Raw genomic sequence first — 21,434 nt, 5'->3', positions numbered from 1 at the left:
AGTGATATCATCTTATTTATGGACTTTTTAAGGATAGTTCATAAAATTAAGTATCATAACAACAGGGCAGTGTAGGCCAATGACCTATCACAATTTTCACCTTTTATCAAATGCAATCATTATTTTCTGAGTCAAGGTAAAGGCGGATAGTGAATATTGAATCCAGTAATGAAACACTGATGGACAAATCAATAGGCTATACGCCGAGTTGCATGCTGCGGCCAGTGTGGGTCAACGAAGAGTTCCCCACCATTCTGTACTGAAAACACATTCCGCCAACCTCGGTTGGGTGGCAGTAAAAGGAAGTTGTACCTTATCATGCAGAAATATAAATGAATAACTTGGAGAAGTATGAAGTATGAAGTATGAAGTGGCTGTTTGAGAGAAGCTTTGAGTCCTGACCTGCCCAGCGGTGACGTGCTGTTGTCTGAAGTACAACATACAAGCAAGTTGTGTGCTGGGAAACCCTGTTAGTGTGAAGTTAATATACTTTTGACAAGTCATAACCTTTCACTTAAAACGACATTTTCGGTCATTAATAATATGTATAGACCTATTACTATTACCTGATTTGTACTTGTGAGTTGTACCCTAATTTAGCCTACAGTTTAATATGTGTAGTGGACCGAATAATTTGACATTGTTATAATGTTAGGCTGTAGACCTACTAGCGCTAATTAATAAACAACAACAGCAATATTACTACTACTATTATTATTATTATTAATAATAATAACAATAATAACAATAATAACAATAATAATAATTGTTGTTGTTATTGTCATTATATAATCATAATAATATGTCAAATAGCTGAATATTCATTATCGTTATTATTTCGGGGAAATAGGCCTAGGTGATGCCTTCACCGATGAATTTATTCCTATAACATTTACGTGTATCTTATTCGGATAAATCAATAAATACGAGACGCGACCTATTGAATTAACATTAGGACGAATTATTTTAGCCTTTATTCGGATGGCAAATGTATAACACATCTGTCTGGGCCTATAACAGTATTTAAAAATGACAACGTTACTCTGATAAGGCAAATGGGCATGACAGAGCCTAACTTGAAATCAATCAATTGAATATATCAGAATAAAAATCTTTGACGAGTGAGACAATCACAAGTAGTTATTCGTTAAATTATTTTAAAGCACAGATACACTATAGGCCCATCCATATCCAAGCTTAAATCTAATTGTCTTTGAGGAATATTATATAGAGGCCTATTAATATTATAAAACTGCACCGCCCGATAGGCTCACCCGAGGTCTGTGTGACGTGCCTATACTTAAAAACACGTTCCCGTGCATTAAAACTCAAACATATTTCCATTAAAAACTATAATTTAAAAAATCACCAGTCTGTGAAAAAAATAGAACAGCAAAGCCCTTTAAAGCTATAATGCGCATTACAAACACGCACAAAAAAACCTCGCAATTCCTTAAAAAGTAAAAGACAAATTGATGCTTCTTACTTCTTACATATATTTACTCATAAACCATAGTCTTTTCCCTGAACAGTAACTTTCCTGTTATAGTCAGTCAGAATATATCAATGAACTTGACATCATGTTTGAGTCTATCATGGTTCACCTTTTATCCAGAGCGAGGCTTACCTGGTAGGATGGTTGGTAGCCAAATAGAGCAAGCAAACATGTTTTGTATAATAAGGCGGAGAAGCTCCTTTGTTAGACAAACTAGAGGTACACTTTTATAGGTCTTTCCCATGCGTAAAAAAACAATATCTGCATTTTATTTACATGCCTGGACATATGGATGCCCCATAGGATGCCCACAACCCTATTTGGTGGGTGAAGGGTTAACCTGCTGAAAAAAGGCATTTATTGCCCTGACTTTGTCGTAAGTGTGTCGTAATTCACGGGGACCAATAACCAAGCGACTTTCCCCTGCTCTGGTCCAATGGGGAGCGCAGAGGCCTCGCTGTCAGTCCCAGGTGAGGTGGGGTAGCAGAACTGTGTGAGAGGGGCAGGAAACCAGAGAGAGCTGAGGCTGGAGCAGAGCTATGCATGGAGCAGCACCGTGCCTGGCAGGGATATAAGCACTGTGTTTCCATCTGTGCCTTTTCACTGGGAATGCAATGAGATACAAGCCTGGGGAGTGACAGAAAAGCAGTTCTAGCGCTTTCAAGGTGAATAAAAATGTGGATGATTTGACATTTGTTCATTGATTTTTTTTTTTTTATACTATTCATAAGATTCAAGCAACGTTGCTTTTTGGAAAATGGCCGTGCGCAGCAACTCCTTCATGCCTTTCTCCATCCAAGCCATTCTGAACAAGAAAGAGGACAGCAGACACTTGCCCGAGTTGGACATGTGCTTCTCAAAGACTGCATGTTGGAAAATATTCGGGGGGATTGATGATACTGGGTCGGAGGACTTTACCACCGCTGCGTGTAGAAGTAGTAACGAGGGGGCTTGTGGCATGGCCAGTGACCAGAAAAGTTACGACTCGGACTCAGGTCTCAGCGACGACAATGACAGCAAGACTCTGGCCGTTTGCAAATCAGAGAAAGACCCCGGGGGTCCTGCTTCAGATGTACTGGAGGAAAGTTTGCTGGAAGAAACGGATCACGAGTCTACTGCTGTCGATCACGCAAAGGGTCTCAGTGACTGTGAACCCAACGCCTCGGGTAAGAAGTGCATTTGTCCTATAGGCTACATTGTACAGTATGCTTTATGAAATCCAGTGAATCTCTCATTTGATCCATTATTCACATTCAGTAAAAAATCTGGGCCACCCAAGTTAATTTCCTACAAAGCATGTATGTGCCTGTTGACTCGCCTGTGTGCGCCGCCCTTTTACGCACGACCCAGCAGGATGTTATTGTATCACCGTTTTATTGTTAGGCTTTAATGTATAGGCCATTACTGTACATCGCCATGAGATTTTGGTTTGTAGGCTAGATGAATGTGTTTAGTTTGAGATGTATATATACGTTTTCAGCTGCTATGGGCTATTCCAATGTTGGTCAATGCACTGAAAAAAAAAGTCTGTCGAATCTACCTAAATGAATCATGGACATCGGTTGCATGAAATAAAATCATGTTTTGCTATCATTAATCTTTCATACGAATATAGTAAGACAACTTTATAAAAGACAAACATGATTTTATTATGCAATTTAAACCCAAAGTTTTCATGTTCATGACACAATAAAAACATGTTAGACAACGATGTCAATAGCGTTATTATTCGTCGTTTATAACATACTATCGATGTTTTCTTTTTTAGATTCCAACAACCAAGACGAGGCGAATTGTGATAATAAAAGTTCAGGGGACCAGCCCAAACAGAGGAAAAAGAGGTCGCGAGCTGCGTTCTCTCACGCCCAGGTGTTCGAGCTTGAGAGGCGGTTCAACCACCAGAGGTACCTGTCCGGGCCCGAGAGGGCCGACCTGGCCGCCTCGCTGAAGCTCACAGAGACGCAGGTCAAGATATGGTTCCAGAACCGCCGGTACAAAACGAAACGTCGTCAGATGGCCGCTGACATGTTGGCCTCGGCCCCGGCGGCGAAAAAAGTGGCGGTGAAGGTGTTAGTCCGGGACGACCAGAGACAGTACAGCCCCGGGGACCTCCTGCCCCGGCCTCCGCTCCTGGCCCTCCAGCCCTCATATTACTACCCCTACGCGTACTGCCTCCCCGCATGGACTCTCTCCGCGTGTGCTGCAGGGAACCAGTGAGAATTATTGAATAGCCCAGCCTCAGTACATTGTATTTATTTTTCCCAGGAAAACGAGGCATTTTACTACTTCGACTCTTGAGAAGAAAAAAGGGAGAGGGTATAATGAACTCCTGACTTTGCCAAATGCCTCCGATTTGAACTGCTCCACGGTGTCTAGACTGAACATGTCACCTGTGTTGGTTTCGTGGTGACACTATAGAACACTAGGGCTATTGTTTGGGAATGTATGGAGTGTAAGCCTCTCAGGCCTATCCTAGTTCCTATGAGCAAAGCATTGGAAGTATCACTGCAGCTTTTCTGAGAATAATTCTGTTACTTTTTTTCTTGCTGCGGGTGTAGGGTAACGGTAAGATTTTTCGGCACTTTTCGAAGACATAGAGATAGAGTGTGGACATTATATCCGACTGATTTGAAGGTTTGTTTTCCTTATGATATGAACTGTGCAGGAACAGTAAACCGTTGAACTCTTTGTTTTTGTTTTCTAATTGTTAACTGTTTATTTAGAAATAAATCAAACATTAAAACATATCAGGCATATACATTTTTTTTCGAAACTTAGTCTTGTTTGACTCAAGCTTTACCATGATACGGGTGTCCTTATATAGGCTTCTATTGACATATAACATTGTATAACATAACAGCAGTGTAAGTAAATTGTTGGTGACCTCATTTGCTGTGGGCCTAAATAATAATAATAATCATGATCATAATATTATGCTAATGATTAAAAACATGTAGGCTATAGACGGATTTATTACCAACCAGTTATTGAATTGGAATTGGTATTTACACTCTGCGTTTACAAGTTGCTGAGCAATGGTCATAGGCTATTGTGTTGATAAATTGCTTGCAACTACATCGTAATAGGTCTAACTCAAACAAATAAATAACACGTTTTCCTTTTACTACAGTTCAGTGTTTTTCTCAGGTCTACCCTATGCAGTTAGCATGTGCTGATGTTGGGCAGCCTGATTTTCTTCCATATAGCCTATAAAGCTATAAAGCTATAAAGCTACGGGCGCACATATAGCCTATAGGTCTTTGTTTCTGGATAGTTCTAGCCGAATGATTAGAGCTTTGGACTCAACAGTCCCCCGACATACACCTCGAATGATACCCTATATATGTAGCCATATCGTGAGCTTAGAATTATAAGGTTCTATCTCCGTTTAGGGCAGTTTAGAGATATTGAGCGTCAAAGTTTTTACATTCCATTATGTTCTGTGAGATGGAACCTTTGTATTTTATGAATTACTAACTCAAAAATGTCAACATTTTAAAAATAACACCACACAGGCATTATTAAACACCTAATGGATCAGATTATGTAAAAAACTCAATTTTGATAAAAATGGAGATAGAACCTTATAATTCTAACGTCACGATAATGAACACATTCTCGTCCCGGCGGGAAACCAAAGGGTTAGCGGAACTATTGTTGGTTCGGGGACTCCACGGTTGGATTGATTACGGTCGGATACATTGATTTGAAAACCAGCTCTCAATAGCAATCTCAAGAGTAACATTTTTCTTGACTATAACATTTTATCTTCCTGAGAAACTTGAATGAACGTTACAATGTTCACTAAGTTGTAATGCACCTATTTGTACACTGTATTTATTTACTCTAGGCATATGCAATTACAGAGTGTAATCTACTGCGTAACAGTAGCCTTATATTACTACAATGTTGTGATTGCAGACCTTACACGGGTAAATGCAAAGTGTGGCCGGACTTATTTATAAAGGTGGTAGGGAGGATTCATTATTTTAAAAAGTGAGGATTCATTATTAAGCCAATCATCATATTGTGGTGGTACATAGACACTATCAGACGAACTCGATCTAGTTTTAGAGCCTATCATCCTCATTATCATTATTATAATAATAGCTATAGGCAACTTTTGACTCGCATATGGGCCTATATGTACTCGTTTGTTATGTACTCATTTCCAAAGTTTCAATGAGAAATGTTCTGCAATGTTGTTAACCCATAGTAAGACAGGTAGGCCATAGAGGAACCATCCCTCGCCTCCCCTACACACCTGCCAGACAGTGATGAATGGCTCCCTGATTCCCGAGCTGTGTAAACTGACAGGGCCCTGCGAGGTGGATGTCAACATGCACGAGAGATATACAACCATGGTTAAAGAGGTTAGCGGAAAAGTCCGGCTCATATCACCTATCCTATTTTCACTGATAGAAAATTAGACCGTAGCCTAATTCTGCGCATATGGGCCTACTATTTGAATTGAAAATGTTGTGTAAATTCAGGTTTAAATATTTACCGGACTACCAAGTTTTTTTTTAGGAAACATCAAAAGAAATTACTAAATAACATGAAAAAAAAATCTATATATTTTTTGGGGGTAGTCATTTTAGAAACATTCAAATTTCATCAACATTGGGCCAATAGCCATACGTTTCAAAAACGGCCTGCTGTTCACCCCATTGACAAACCAAATTGTCCCAAGAGCCTATACAAGAATGATATCAACCGTTTTACAACCGTTATGTAAGGTCCATGCAGTGATTATATACATTATCCTACTATTTTCCCCTCGAATTTCAGTTTACAAAGATGTCGTTCGCGTTGATCATATATTATAAAACGTAAACATAACCTACATAGATCTGCATTATAGGGAAGGAAGGTCATCCCACATCCCTTGACACGGCATATCCGTCTCATGCCAGCATAAGGAGATATCTGATATAGAGTGAAATGTCCTGGCAGTTTTCCTTTCAACATTTGATCGTTGAAATGCAAACACCCACATTGGTGTGCATTAACCCCATTCCATTGTCTAACCATTAGACCCCCACCCCAAACTCCCAACTGTTTGCATGCAATTTGGAGGGAATAGGCGACAAATGTGTATAGCCTAATATAATATATATATAAGCTGCGAAAACATGAAGATTCTGAGTATGTTGTGGAATGTAAACACAAGTCCTGATTGTTTGTCATACTTGGTATAGGCCAAATTAAGCGTACACAATTACGTTCATCAGCCCCTATTGTAGGCAATAGTGTGCTAAGGCCTATTTATTTTATGAATGTATTGCAATTAGTTCACTATTTTACAATTTATAGTCAGATGTTTCCTTAACTTCAAAATAGTCTAATGGTCAGGAGAAACTGTACGCCATTAGAGTTGTTTAACTCACTCCTAACTTCAGCTAACTTTAGCCACCACTAACAAAAAAATAATGTGAGTGATATGGGGAAGTTAATTTATGTGGCCAAATCACCTCAAATGAAATGACCTCGCTGAAGTAACTCTGGAGCATTGATTACAGTTTCTACTGTAAGAAAGCATCTGTCTATAAGGTGTAAAGGCGTGAACTATCCGTTCAATTCAACATTAACAATCTATATATTTAAATGATTTAAAACTTAACCTTGAACCTGATACATTATAGTTTCAGCCTGTCCTCTATGCGTAGTGCATGGCTATGACTTCCAGATTCCAGTTATCCAGCGCCAGCTATATGGATAACCTTATTAGGCTATAGGTGAAGTTAGGCATGGCGAATTTTCTACCATTATGGATTAGCCTATACCTCGATTATTAATCATCCCGCATTTGCTATGTTTTGTACCCTTAGATATGTCATGTCTTTGGTTGCTCCTCCTTCTGTCTTCACACCATGCGCACCATGGAGCCCCATAGCAGGCCATGGCGATATGGATAGCCTATTATTGCCTGCATGGTTTTAAGCGGAATAGTCCCCTTTTACAACTGAAATTCTCGCTGAAATCACTTCTTAAATATCTCAGAAAGAGGCGTTCTCATTTCAGAGATGTGCATAGAATCTGGTGTCAGTCCCAGAGACCCATGGGGGCTTTAGTTGATCATAAACTGTGAAGTGGAACACTGTTCAGTTAAAGTATACACTTTAGATAGGCCTAAACATGGTTTTAATTATGGGAAACCAGAAGATTGCCTGATACATATTTTTTGTTTTTCCTTTTTGGGACAAAGATATAGGCCTATGCCTACCGTTTATATTAATTTTGTCTGATCTAATTTGTCACCGAAATGAATAGGCCTAATATTGCTTAGATACAAATACATTTAAATAGAAAATTAAGGCAACCCTAAAATATAAAGTCACACCTCTGGGCTTTGTTCTAATTATCTGCATCTGAAACCCAAAACAACTGGTATGGTAATGTGAAGAACGTATGTACTTCCATAGAGCCTTTCAGAGTATGGTACATGATTTTACGAGTATGGATACAGCCTGGCTAGCGGCCTAGCCATTGTGTTCATCTGTGTGACCCCCCCCCCCACACACACACACACACACACACACTCTCTCTCTCTCTCTCTCTCTCTCTCTCTCTCACACACACACACACACACACACACACACACACACACACACACACACACACACACACACACACACATACACACACTCTCTCTCTCACACACACACACACACACACACACACTCTCTCTCTCTCTCTCTCTCTCTCTCTCTCTCTCTCTCTCTCTCTCTCTCTCTCTCTCTCTCTCTCTCTCTCTCTCTCTCTCTCACACACACACACACACACACACACACACACACACACCGAATTATATTTTAACAAGGTTTAAAACTTGAACACACTATGTCTAATTTTTCCAGTTTATTGGTACACTTCTACTATTCCACGAATCCCCGTATATTTTGTGTAAGATCTTGTCAAGGACAATTCCCAACAAGTTAAATTAGTTCGCTTGACACATATAATGGGACTTAATCAGCGAAATTATTATTTTTTCTCGCAGAGACATGTTCCAGTTGTTGTTCCAGATCAAGTTGCGAGTTTAATGATAGAAAATTGGCATTTAATATGACTTTCTTTGACACTTTAATCCATAAACCACATGTTTCACTATGCATGGATAAGTTTATCGGTGCGTATGGCTTAAATAATATTTAGAAATGCCAGGTTATAATAGCACAGTTATCGAAACGCGACATATTTTTTGCAAAATTTGACCGGTGGGATTCTACTAATTTTCATGATGCGGACATTTACACGAAAGGTGCTATAGCATATGACATCCGCAGCAAATACAGTGTCGACAGCCACACGGCCGAACGTCACATTAATACCGTATACATATTGGTCTATTGAGTATGGGTTCTGATAATGCATCTCTCTCCTCCACTCATGAAAATTTAATGAAAATTCAAAATGCCCAACAGGTGTCCTCGCTCAATCTCATTCTATGGCACAATTTAACCTCTGGCAGGAAAATCATTGTGCTCTGTGAGGTTTATGCAAGCTGTGCCCATCAGCTTATCCCATGACTGACTTGCGTATATATAATTAACATCTTGATATATGTTCAGACCCAGTGGAGAATAGGCCATATCAGGTAAAACAACTTAAAACTCAATTTAACTCACTTAAACAGTGAATGCAAGACATGCACCTTATTTGGTCCTATGTTTAGGGTAGCTATGACTGATTGTCAGTTGCAGTTCGTAACTGATAATTAAGAGTAGGCCTATTAGCCTTAACAAATATATTGATTATAGCCCACTGATGTAGGCTAATCAAAGTAGCCTTTGTATCATCCTATATGAATATGGACACAACCAAATAGCCTATATATGTTAACAAATCACGTTAATTTCGCCAATTAGCCTCAACAAACATTTTAACAAATGAACTGAGGTTAAAAATCTATCGATCAATGCAATTCAACAATTAGGCCATTTAAAACTGATCTGACAAATTTGTGGAAGACATTTCAACATCTTGGAAGCCAACCGTCATGAAATAAAAGTATTTCAAACAGTCAATCTCCTCAAATTGGTTAATCTGAGAAAAATATTTCTGCAGGGTGCTATGTGACGCATCCAGAATGCAGGCTTGTTGTGAACTTGTTGGGAAAAGGCACGGGATGGGGACGGGGACGGACATGGTTTTGGACGAAATCCCACTATCAATGGTAAATCTGTATGGCAGACGCTCTCTAGGATTAGACTTAATCTGTGTCCGGGAAATCAGACCATGGTGTATATCTTATTCGCATAATTGACAGCGCATAACAGACTTTGCACAGGAAAGTGCGCGCGATACGCATGTGTGCCGTCTTCAATGATCTATCTGTGAATGATTCTATTAAAATAATTAATTGTTGGTGCTGTGCTGATCACATCTTGAACATGTAAGGATGTATATGATAACTAAATATGTTTGGTTTACAAGGACCAACTTATATATTCTGTATACATGCAAACACAACAAGATATAGACATTGGTATGATTGATGTTTAATCCCCCCCCCCCCCACACACACACACTTGATTTGCATGTGGCAGAAAATGCGATTCTTTTAGGATAGGACAGGTGATGCAGCTGGCACGCCAATGATATCCAAATGAATAATGCATGCGCAACATATTTTAATTATTAAAAAAAATATGAGTGTAATACGTGTACACTGAAATACAAACTGAAAACATATCTAAGTCATGTATCAAGCGAAACGTATAAAACCACGATCATCTAAATTAGGCTACTGTTGAACATTTAGGCAAGGCAGGCACCCCCTTTAGTTTCATGAAATAGCCTACACCGAATATCTTTTGGATTTCACAATGTGGTGAAATAGGCAATAACAAAGTGTGTATTATTTAATTTCTTTTTGTAAATGTAAAGCTGTATCAATCGATTTTTTTAAATGAAATGCAGATTCTCTATTTGAATAACACAAGTTATTGTACGACAATGTTTTTTGTTCCATATAACCTGATGTATTTTGTCTTGTATTTCCCTGTTATATCAGTCTTCCCAACGATACTGCCCGTATCAATGTCCGACATATCTATAAGGCTTTCTCTCAGTATTGATGCGCATGATTTTATGTTTTAAGTATGATGATAAGTAAAATCCCATGAAAAAACATACCTAATCCAACCCAGTTAATAATAATCCCATGTGCAGCAGTATGCCACGTTTTTAATGCAACATAATGCTTCTTTAATGTAAAGTGAATAATCCCATACTGTCGTTGTCATCCACAATAGTTCATCCAGGAAGCAAATATATATATATAAACAATACGTGTGAAAGAAATATGACTTACATGCATATGGCATGTTAGTCTAGGTCCTCAATTTTACTATTCCTCGATCATGGTGTCAATTATTTAAGCAGAGTTGGTCGGTAGGCTATACTTTTGGAGGGGTATAGCCTATAGCCATGTCATTTTCTAACCGGCAATTCATGAGGTTTCTGGTATCAGTTTCCTGAAGAACATGTACTGTATGAAAGATATTGCCAAACATATCAATAGCATTGTCATCTTAACCTGTAATCATTTTCTTATCAACATTTAGAACCTACAGTTATTTGGTGCTAGGCCTATATGTCTCTCTTACAAAAACAAACCATGTTATTGTTGCAGTGCATCTTCGTCTTTGTATGTCCAGTTTAGAAGCTGCCATATAAAGACCCCCACAATTCTCTTATTTCACAGGCATCTGTCTTGGCACCCTCACCTACCATCTTGATGCGCCAATATTGACCGACAGCCACTGCCACCTGGCTCAGCACGACCCAGGTGCAAATTCCTCTGGATTACCTCGCATAGCAAAATGTCTGTCCCTTTCCCACAATATGCATAAAGTGCATGAAAACCAGGCTATAAAATGGGAATTTGGGTTTGCTTTGTAAAATCACCTGAATAAATGTAGTGATCCATTATGCTTGATTCTTTAGACCAAGAGCAGAACACAACAAAGGTGTAAGTTACCTTTATGCTATCAGTAAAGCAATAAATGCAAAAATATTTCTTTGAACAAAATGAAATGGGATGCCATACAATCTAAACGTATAGGCCTAGAACTTAAATAAACATTTTAAATAAAAACTAATGATAATTAAACTTCAGTTTAACATAGCAAATTGCTTGCAGATAAATAATGTAATGGTAATATGTTTTACAACCTTCACTTACTCTTACTTGAAAATGTCTAATCTAAAATACAAATGGTAGCGTCTGGTACACAACATGTCTCATAAAGGTTGCCTGCAGGGGGGTATTCCATCAACGCAGCTAAAGGAGAATCCAGTCTTATTTTTGATAATCTCGCGAGCCTGGATTTTCCTTTAGTGACGTTGATGGAATACCCCCCAGATATCATTCATTAGGCTACTGAGGAACAAAATAAAGGTAAACCATTCTGTATAGCCTACTCAGATTGAGGAAAGCAATGACCCCTTATGAAGATAATACATAAAGAAGTCTATGTCTGATTTCCTGGCATATCGGTCATCGAGAAACACCTGATCATTTGCAGATTTGTAGGTTTATTCTTTATGACGGGTCCTTATTGGCTATATTTATCAATCTACTCTGATGCTGAGCGTTTTTGTCAGATTTTTCCTTGCTTAACAACACGTTTGGTCTAATGTTATATGTGTAATGCTCAGAGCAGTGGATATTAATGGACATTAAAAATGAGTAGAATACATTGGTAGAAGGAATAGCTCTAAAAGTAATATATTTTTCTAGGGAAAATACCTGTCAACCTTTGACCTCTAGTAACATAGCGACAGGGACGCGTCATATCATAATATAGGACTGATCCATTGTAGTTTTACCAACCAGTTTTCTTTTCGACCTTAGGTTGAATGTATAAGTAATACAATAAAAACAATAAAAATACCAAAACGTTTTATAATAAACATGCAATCATTTATAAACATAGATCACGTGTCCTAAGCAAGCAGCGCGAGTACAAGAGACGCTGCTACGTAACAATGGAACACGCAGCCTAGCAACAGTGGAACACGCAGCCTAGCAACAGTGGAACACGCAGCCTAGCAACAGTGGCGGAGGAAAACATGGCGTCTGGCTGCCTCGCTCTGGTTAATCCTCCTCTGATTAGCTACGTTCAATAAACTTGGGACTATTTGGTTACAAACAGACAGTTATTTTATTATATAACAAACACAATCATCCTAGTTTGGAACCATGTCGGACTCTGAAGAGGACAGTCAAGACCGGCAACTTAAAATCGTGGTTATCGGTGACGGCGCGTCTGGGAAGGTTTGTTGACATTTCTGCTAGCGTTAGCAAGATTAAGCTAAGCTAACTGAATACATATTCCAGATTACAGCTAAACAAACCAACCGTGTATTTTAGCGTTAGCGTTTAGCTCTGTAGCGAATAACAATGTTGTACAGATAAAGACACAAGCTTAGCTAGTGAACATCAACAACACCAGTGAGCTAGCATAGATAGCTAAGATGATGGCTAAAGTACAGGTTAGCTCCTGTCACTGCACACACACACACACACACACACACACACACACACACACACACACACACACACACACACACACACACACACACACACACACACACACACACACACACACACACACAACTGTTTAGGATGGTTAGCTGTCACTGCACAACACACACACACACACACCCCCACACACACACACACACACACACACACACACACACACACACACACACACACACACACACACACACACACACACACACACACACACACACACACACACACACACACACACACACACACACACACACACACACACAACTGTTTAGGAAGGTTAGTGTCACTGCACAACACAGTTGCTGTGCTGATGCTTCTCAAGACGATTCAGATTTGTGGTTTTTCGGTTGGCTTGACAAGCATAAAGGATAGGTACTATATATGTTATTTTACCGTCTGATATACGACTGCAACAGGGACTCAGTATGGAAACGAGATAGATAGATAGACTTTATTTGTCATTGTTACAGTACAGGTACCAAACAACGAAATTTAGGAGGGGAGGCTCCCCTGGTGTTTAGGAAAGGAAAAAGAAACACATTTTGGAAAAAGCATAGATGCATAAAATCACAAGAAGGTAAGGAGCTGGTTTACATCAATAGAGGCTATGTACACAATCCACTGTACTATACTGCACAGATAGTCAACTAGGGTTGTCATATTTCACAAGAAAGTATTTTTTCACATTATTTTAAAGTGTCACAGTTTGCAGGCTTGAAAATGTACATGTTTGTGCCTCAGCACTAGCTGCCATACAATCCGTCCGGACTGTCCTGGGCCCAGAACTTAGGCCTTTTCTGTGTTCAGGGCCTTGACGGCCCTTGACGGAAAATAGAGATCCATGTAGGGTTAGGAGGGTAGCTACTCTGTGGCCTGTGTGCATTGCCATGCCATAGGGGAAACGTGTTCATTTAACACCTGATTCAGGTGACTGAACATCTTGGCCTAATCAAGATATTGCTCAGTAATCAGATGGTATTACTACAGGTCATCAATGAGAAACATTAAGCAGTCTGGAAAAGACACCGAAGAATTCCTCCTTTTGGATTGCTATTCACCTATTTACCTTGAACTGAATTCCTGATATATATTACTATATAATATAGTCTGTTTCCAAAGCGTAGTGATGTGCTTCAGTTTAAGACAGACAAGTGCATTGTTCTAATGGCCCTACAAAATACAATAATACAATGGGCTGTAAATTCAAGTTTGATACTAACATACAGAATTCTGTAGATTTTGTTTTCTTCCTCTGGCCTAAAGCAAACTTAATTGTGAGAATTTACAAATGGGTATTGTTGTCATGATGGTTGAGGTAGGGCCTACCTACTATACGAGTAATTGCGGAAGCGGTTCAAATATAGCATAGTGTGAATTTAAATCAGGCTTTAAGGATACTTTCCTCTAAACCTATTAATTGTACCTGGCCCATAATCCATGTTGCATGTGCTGTTGGAGGGATTTCTGTAGGGCTTTGGACAGTGGGCCTACTGTAACAATACTATGGTAGATGGGCCTAGTGGTTTGTTACCTAGTTGCTAGAAGTTAAGGAAACAGAAACAAATGTTTTTTGGGCCACTCCGTCCTCACCAAATAAAGGGTTTATAATAAAATATATATAAGGAAATAATAATAATGGTTAGAAGATCTTGTAAAATATTGGATTGGCAGTTGACCTCAAATGATGGTCTATGCTTAAAAAAACTTCTTAGATTCATTTAAAATAAGATGTTCTAGAAGGCGAATCATCTAAATTGGCCTAACAGTTTTAAAGCTGTACTGTACCGGACTACCGGTACTATAGTGTTGTGGAGGAAGGAATAAGTGAACACTGCTAAAGCTAAATCTCTTCTTTGCCATCGGCTCTATTCAATGTTGTTTTCTTATTGGACTCCCTGCTGCACAAGCAGCGCTTTAACGTGACGGATGTGGTCTTGCAGTAATGACCGATTCCTTCATATGAAGCAGCAGGGGCTGAGTCGCAGTCTGCAGAAATGGGATTGACCTTGCTCCAGATTGCACACATCTTTAAAGACGCATTCACTGTTATTCTTTTTCTTTTTTTTCTTCTTTTTTTTTTATAAAAAGAAGCTCCATAGGCATTTATTGTGTTCTTAATGATAAGCTTTCAGTCAATGTTCCTCTATTTAATTAGATTTAAAAAAATCTATTTAACCAATTGTGGTAGTAGTGTTCTGTTTACGTATGTTTGAGTGGTTTTTGCTCACTGTCAACCTTGAGTCCAGTAATAAAGCAGTCATCATTCAAACTATTGACCTCATAAATAACAATATTATGCCATTTTTATTTTGTGATTTTCATTCATTCACTTGGTTGACGTAGGCCTATAGGCCTATGTTTTGTAAAAGTGTAGGCCTACTTTGTTAAATGAAGACAAATAGACATATTTGAATGCCAATGGTCATTAACACTACATACACATTTTTTAAGGACAATAATTATACTAACACATTTTAGATTATTATATTGAAAGTAGACCGAGGCTACTTCAAAGATTTGTGTTTAGAACATATCAACACTTTTTCCACAGTCTATTTTAGGGATGCACCGAAAGTTTGGCCACCCGAAAATAGCAAATAAAAGCACATTTGGTATTCGGCCATTCGGTGTGAAAAGACCGAATGTTTACCGAATACGAGACGGTATCCTGTTCTGTGAATGAGACAAGCATTGAGTGATGACTGCCTACTGCCAAGTCTTATAATTACAGCAAACATGTTGGGCCTCTGTTTCGTTTTCACGACATCAAAATAAAAGCGCGAGCTAAGCGTTGTTGAGAATCAATGACACATCGCTAGTCAACTAACACAGCTTGTTTTGTGAGCATGCTAACAATGTAAAGTAGTGTTATAGTTAACTAGGTAGCAGTGGGGATTACTCACCCAATCCAATGCATTGCAGTATTTTGGCTTGACTAGCGAGTGTGCGATGTGATTTTCAACAATGTTGAAATGTATTTCCATTTTCCCAAATAAAAGTCTGATCATTTTGATTGGCGACTTGTTCCCCCTTTCACCAGCCGCTGTCACAATTTTTACACCTTTCATGAAATTAGGAAATATTACGTAACATAAAGTATATACAATTTCAAACACATCATTTAGATAATTATCATTTTACATGAATAAGCATACAAGCATGAATAAAAAAGCTACATTTATCAAATGTATGCAATGGTACAAGAATTGGCAAAATGAATGAAAAACTGCCGGTATGCACTCGGTATTCGGTATTCGTCATTCAACCAAGTGTTTCCTTAAGTTCGGTTTTGGCTTCGGCCAAGAATTTTCATTTCGGTGCATCCCTAGTCTATTTAATGTAGACCTAAGGATTGATGTGCTTATAAGGAGGCGGCTGGATTGTGTGTTCGTAATAGCTTTTTAGGAAGCAGGTAACCTCTCAATGGAGCAGACATTTCTCTTTGTCACACCACACATTTGTTTGCAGCAAAAGCAAAGAGGTTGTCATGACAATGCGGCAATGTTTCTTCTTCAATGCATCTCTCAATCCCCCAGTGATTGTGTGAATGTACTACTGCAGTGATTCTAAGTGCTTCTCAGCGTCGCTAGCCTCTCTTTGAATGTCATTTTCCCTTCCTTTCGAGGGACGAGTTGAGAAAGAAAACGAGTGTAGCAGTAATGGAGGAGGCTCAATGAGAAAAATGAATGTTCTTCTCAGTCTGAAAAGACTAGCGGACCGAGAACACACGGAACTCAGTTCCCCACTAGATACGCTACATTAATAACCCTCCCCACAGGGCTGCCAGGTGTCAGTTCATCACTGTCTGAATGACTTACCTGCTTGTCTGTTTTGGGCAGAAAACAGGACCCCTACCCCCCATTCTGAACAGGCACCGGTGACTGACATCTTGAATGCCTTTTCCCCCCTTATTAATGTCAATTTGCTCAGAAAATTGCAATTGGATCCGTTTTTCTTGGACGCCATCTTGCGTGGTATTTTCACTTGTGGTTGTCCATTCAGAAATATAGGGGAGATGTGTGAACGCTTGTCCTCGTAGTCTCGGCCTAGAAGATGCCAAAATATAGACGCTCAAAGCGCCACCCGACATCCTATGGCATTACAGATGTTGGTAACAGTTTACAGAAAGTAGCCCCTAAACGGGGGTATACTTGGCTAAATCAGTAAAACTAGTAACACTGTGTTAACAGACAGTAACATAGTACATTAGTCATATTGAAATAGTCTACAGTATTTGAGTTGCGTCACATGGACACAGGCTGTCATCTTTGTCTCTCTCTCTCTCTCTCTCTCTCTCTCTGTGTCTCCACCCCCCCCCGCCCCTCGCGATGGAACTTCCCTCATTTCCCGGCAGTGGTATCACTGGTGACCCTTTTCTGTTCCCTTATTGGAGAGAAGTCTGGATTACGCCAGCTTTTACATGCCCTGGTTAGTTCCAATTGTATGGTGGAAAAAAAGGAGTACAGAAAGGGGAGGGTAGCCAAGCTACTGGAATGCCAAGACAAATGGCTGGCTGAGCGAACAAGAGCATGTGGAATAGATTTTTGCTGTCTGGACTGGTTATTCCTGTGTTGTCAATGATTGTTTGGGCTACTTAAATGGCCGATTTTCTCCTCGTTGCGTCAGTCACCTCCAGTAATTTCTTCACTCACCTTAGAGCTGGTGACGCGCTCAACGAGGCAACTTTTTCAGGCCTTTTTCAGGTGCGGGAGGTTGACACAGTTTCATAGGACAGAGGCGTAGGACCGTAGGCACACAGTTTGATTTATATACACAGTATCATGGACACTGGCTGCCTATATAGGTCCATAAAGAAAGCATTGGTATTTGAGAATTGTGTGTAATTGTAAACCGTACATTGAAATGGGAGAAAGTACTACAGTGTGACTATCAGCGAACCCAGCTGGGAGAAAGTGGCATGCCCAAAAGGTGCAGCAACCTAACAACTGAGACTGAAGTCTGGCATGTTGTTATGGCGCAAAGACAATTGAATAATGCTTGCCTGTTGGTGTACTTGTCTGTTTCGTTTTCTCATTTTGTATTTTTGATGCTTTCTCTGGCACAACCTGAAAGTAAATTGAGCTAGATTGCGACATAAGTGGACGCTCTGCGGAGTTCAAGTAACAATTTATTTCAAATTCTATAACCTTGAGTGATTGTCAAGTAGTACATAAGCTGAATCCACCACAAGAAGACCCGCGGAGCCCCGCTGTTTCAGTGCTCCTCTGTGTTTACGTAAGCACACTGCTCTAAAGATAGCTAATAGACATCCAGCACTTTTTTTTCCTTTCGTCCTCATCCATCAAAATGAATTAAACTTGGCATGTCAGGTCTCTGTGCAGTGAATTCCCATGGATTTTAAGGCTAGGCTACGAGATGACATTTATACCCCAAACTCAAAAGTGACATAGAGTGATGGAGTTTTGTAATTCAGTGCAATTATTATTGAGGCTGTAGCTTGGAGACATCAACCAGACACCTGTTTTCTTAATTCACTGTGATTTTCGCCGTCAGAGCCATGGCAGTTCTTTAAGACAGCAGACAGCAGAGGCCTCACAGCTGATATTAACTACACTGGTTAGAATTAACCAATGTCTTCCAAGCATTGGAACTTTTTTTTGCAACATACAAAAGTACAGGTCTGATTTATTAGGAGTCAACTGATTGTTGTCTTACAGCGCACCCTAACAAAGCACCACTGTGTGTGTGTGTGTGTGTGTGTGTGTGTGTGCGTGCGTGCGCGTGCGCGTGTGTGCGCTCGCTTGTTGGCTCAGCACTACTGTAACTGCCTGTTTTCATAATGTCAAAATGCACTGATAGTATTTGTCCTTTAGATATTGTACTATTTATGTGGAGATAAATAAAGCATTTAAAATGTGTGTGATTATTAGGTTTTGTTACCAATTTTTTTATAAACACAGCCTAAATGTTTCCAGTCTTCTTAATTGCAGAGCGCGGGTCTTAGCATTGTCTCTCCCTGTTTCAGACATCACTCGCCACCAGGTTCGCCCAGGAGGCCTTCGGGAAACAGTACAAACAAACTCTTGGTCTGGATTTCTTTCTGAAGAGAATAACTCTGCCAGGTAACACACCTTCATAATCCTTTGGGAGTAAAAGCTTATTCTGTACCTCACCACAGACACACCTACTCGCGCACCCATGCAGTTACTCTCTCACACACGCGCGCACACATACACACACACACACACACACATACACACACACACACACACACACACACACACACACACACACACACACACACACACGCAGACACAAGCATTCAAAAACACACACGGTAAATCCACAATTGCCTATCGGGGATGAGGTGGGTCTAGTTTTAATGCTTAAGAACTCTGCTCATGAAACATACAGTATAGGATGATAAAGTGGTCATCAGATTTGATTCAGAAGATCTATATGGATTAGTATTTATGTGAATTAAACCTCTCCCTCATCAAAGGTAAACATATACAGTAGGCCTAGGCTTGCTTAATTCAGTTTGCTGATAATTACCCCTTTTTACATAAGAGGACCGTGAATCTTCTTTTGAGTTTTGTAAATCTTTTTATTTTGTTTATTTTGTTCATATTTTACATTTCCTGACGCAGCCGAGGGCTTCCATGTAGTAGAAGGATTTGTTCTTCAGGTTAAGTCAGGACTTTGAATGTGTCTTTCTTGGTCGCACCACATTGTGGAGTCTGCCACTTCTCAGCCTTATTGAGTCTGAAAGCTGTTCTCTCCAGTGCAAACAACCGGGCTCTTTTTTCCTCCATGAAGCCAATGGACAGCTTATGTCCAGAGAGGCAAGTCTAGCACATAATTCTGTGGGCACAGTACAGGGTAAATACATTTAGCATTTTATATTCATATCGTTGATCCTCAAGGCTCAACTGATCTTTGTTCCGCACCACATAAAACATTCCTGTTCTTATTTGTTTATTTTCAAATCGGAGGAAATAAAGCCACGCTCTGTATCCCCTTAGATGTGTAAAATAAATGTTTATTGACTAAATTCTATATTAAGACTAAAGCACTCCGTTTGGACTTCCTACCATATAAAATGGGGATTTTCAGCATTTTTAAATTGCATTTTCGAAAACTCTGCCAAGGCATAAAGCTCGAAAAGTCTGCAAAGTGGTTCCATTCTTTTATTACTATTAAAATAACATAACCTGAGGGAGAATTAAGTGCTGAAATGAAAATATGATCATTTTGTTGATTTGGGAGTTGGTGAAAAATATTACATTTCATCGTTACCTCCATTTCAGTTGGTAATGAGATGTCAGGAGAGGGAAACCGCCCCCAAGAAGTTCCTTAAAATGTTTTGTAAAAGAGAATGAATAGGCTGACCTTAGTGAACATTTAGACAGTTAGAAATCATGCTAATAATTCTAGTCCACCTCGTGATTTTCGACAAAAGTTTTGCTGTAGGCTGCATCTGTAACAATATTGTAGATATGATAGCGCCCAGACCTCAGTTCAACACCGGAGCTGTTAAATGGCACATTTTCTGGGGAATTGGGTGTTGATGAGCTGATGAAGAGGTGGTGCCTGTTGCGATTTGGGTGGTCTGTCAGAGAGGATCGTTAGGAGGGCTCCCCCATCACTTGCTCCCACCCTGGCTTATATTGGATGAGTTGTGTCGGTCTCTGGGGCGCTGTGGGGCTGTGAGGGTCTCTATAAGATAGGCTAGAGTATACTGGGAGCTGGCCCCTCTCACCATGAAGGCCCGGCTTGTCAAACTTAATGTACATTTTCCAACGCGAGGAGAGGTGAGGCAAGGCCGATTGGCACACAACGGCCTCCTCTGTGTGTGCTTTTTATAACAATACCTCTTCCAGATGTGTCGGGCCAAACCAACGAGGTAGGGAGGGGAGGAGTGGGGGGGGGGGGATGACCGGGGTGGACTATGGATGGAAATTTACTTGATAATTTCTGCTATTCTTTCATTTTCTGATCTTTGCAGCCAGGCATCACATTCTTGTGTGATACTATACATTTTTGGATGCATTCGTGCATAGGACAGTGTTTTTTTTATATTCATGTATTTATTGGATTTCACTCTCGCCAATAAACAGAAAGAACACATTGAGCCCCGCCATCAAGCATGAAAACATTCGGTGCTGTCGAGTCAGCGTGAATCTTTTGAAACATAAATAAAGTGAATGTCCAAGTGCAAAGGATGGGTGGGTATTAGGCCCAGCTCACATACTGTAACACCAAGAGTTATTCATTGCACTCTTCAATGTAGCTTTACATTGACACTGTATAGTCTAGATGTAGTCACTGTGAACACTTGGGTTTCCTTCCTTGCTCCATCAGGAACTTGTGTATAGTGTGCGGGGGTCGGCTTGTCCAGCCGTGTCCACACACTGAGCGCTCTGC

The 21,434-nt window shown here is 39.8% G+C and overlaps 2 protein-coding genes across 3 annotated transcripts in view; both read left to right on the top strand.

The window, feature by feature from the left end:
* Nucleotides 1–2,252: 2,252 nt before the first annotated feature.
* Nucleotides 2,253–3,712, top strand: nkx3-2 (NK3 homeobox 2; the record flags this gene model as incomplete). The annotated part of the gene is made up of 2 exons (XM_080525908.1): nt 2,253–2,661; nt 3,264–3,712. 2 exons carry the CDS (start codon nt 2,253–2,255, stop codon nt 3,710–3,712), a joined length of 858 nt encoding a protein of 285 aa, XP_080382034.1.
* An 8,951-nt stretch (nt 3,713–12,663) lies between these two features.
* The window catches only part of rab28 (RAB28, member RAS oncogene family), a 31,485-nt gene continuing 22,714 nt past the window's right edge, over nt 12,664–21,434 (top strand). For both annotated transcript variants that reach the window (XM_080526387.1, XM_080526388.1), the window contains exons 1-2: nt 12,664–12,782; nt 19,033–19,129. In XM_080526387.1, coding sequence (XP_080382513.1) covers nt 12,708–12,782; nt 19,033–19,129 — 172 coding nt within the window. In that variant the 5' untranslated portion in view covers nt 12,664–12,707. The remainder of the gene's footprint in view (nt 12,783–19,032; nt 19,130–21,434) is intronic.

The sequence above is a fragment of the Nansenia antarctica genome (assembly GCF_963989245.1).
Source record: "Nansenia antarctica genome assembly, chromosome: 3".
NCBI classification, from domain to species: Eukaryota; Metazoa; Chordata; class Actinopteri; order Argentiniformes; family Microstomatidae; genus Nansenia; species Nansenia antarctica.
Note: the sequence above shows the minus strand (reverse complement) of the source record. Positions and strands in the feature narration are given on the sequence as shown.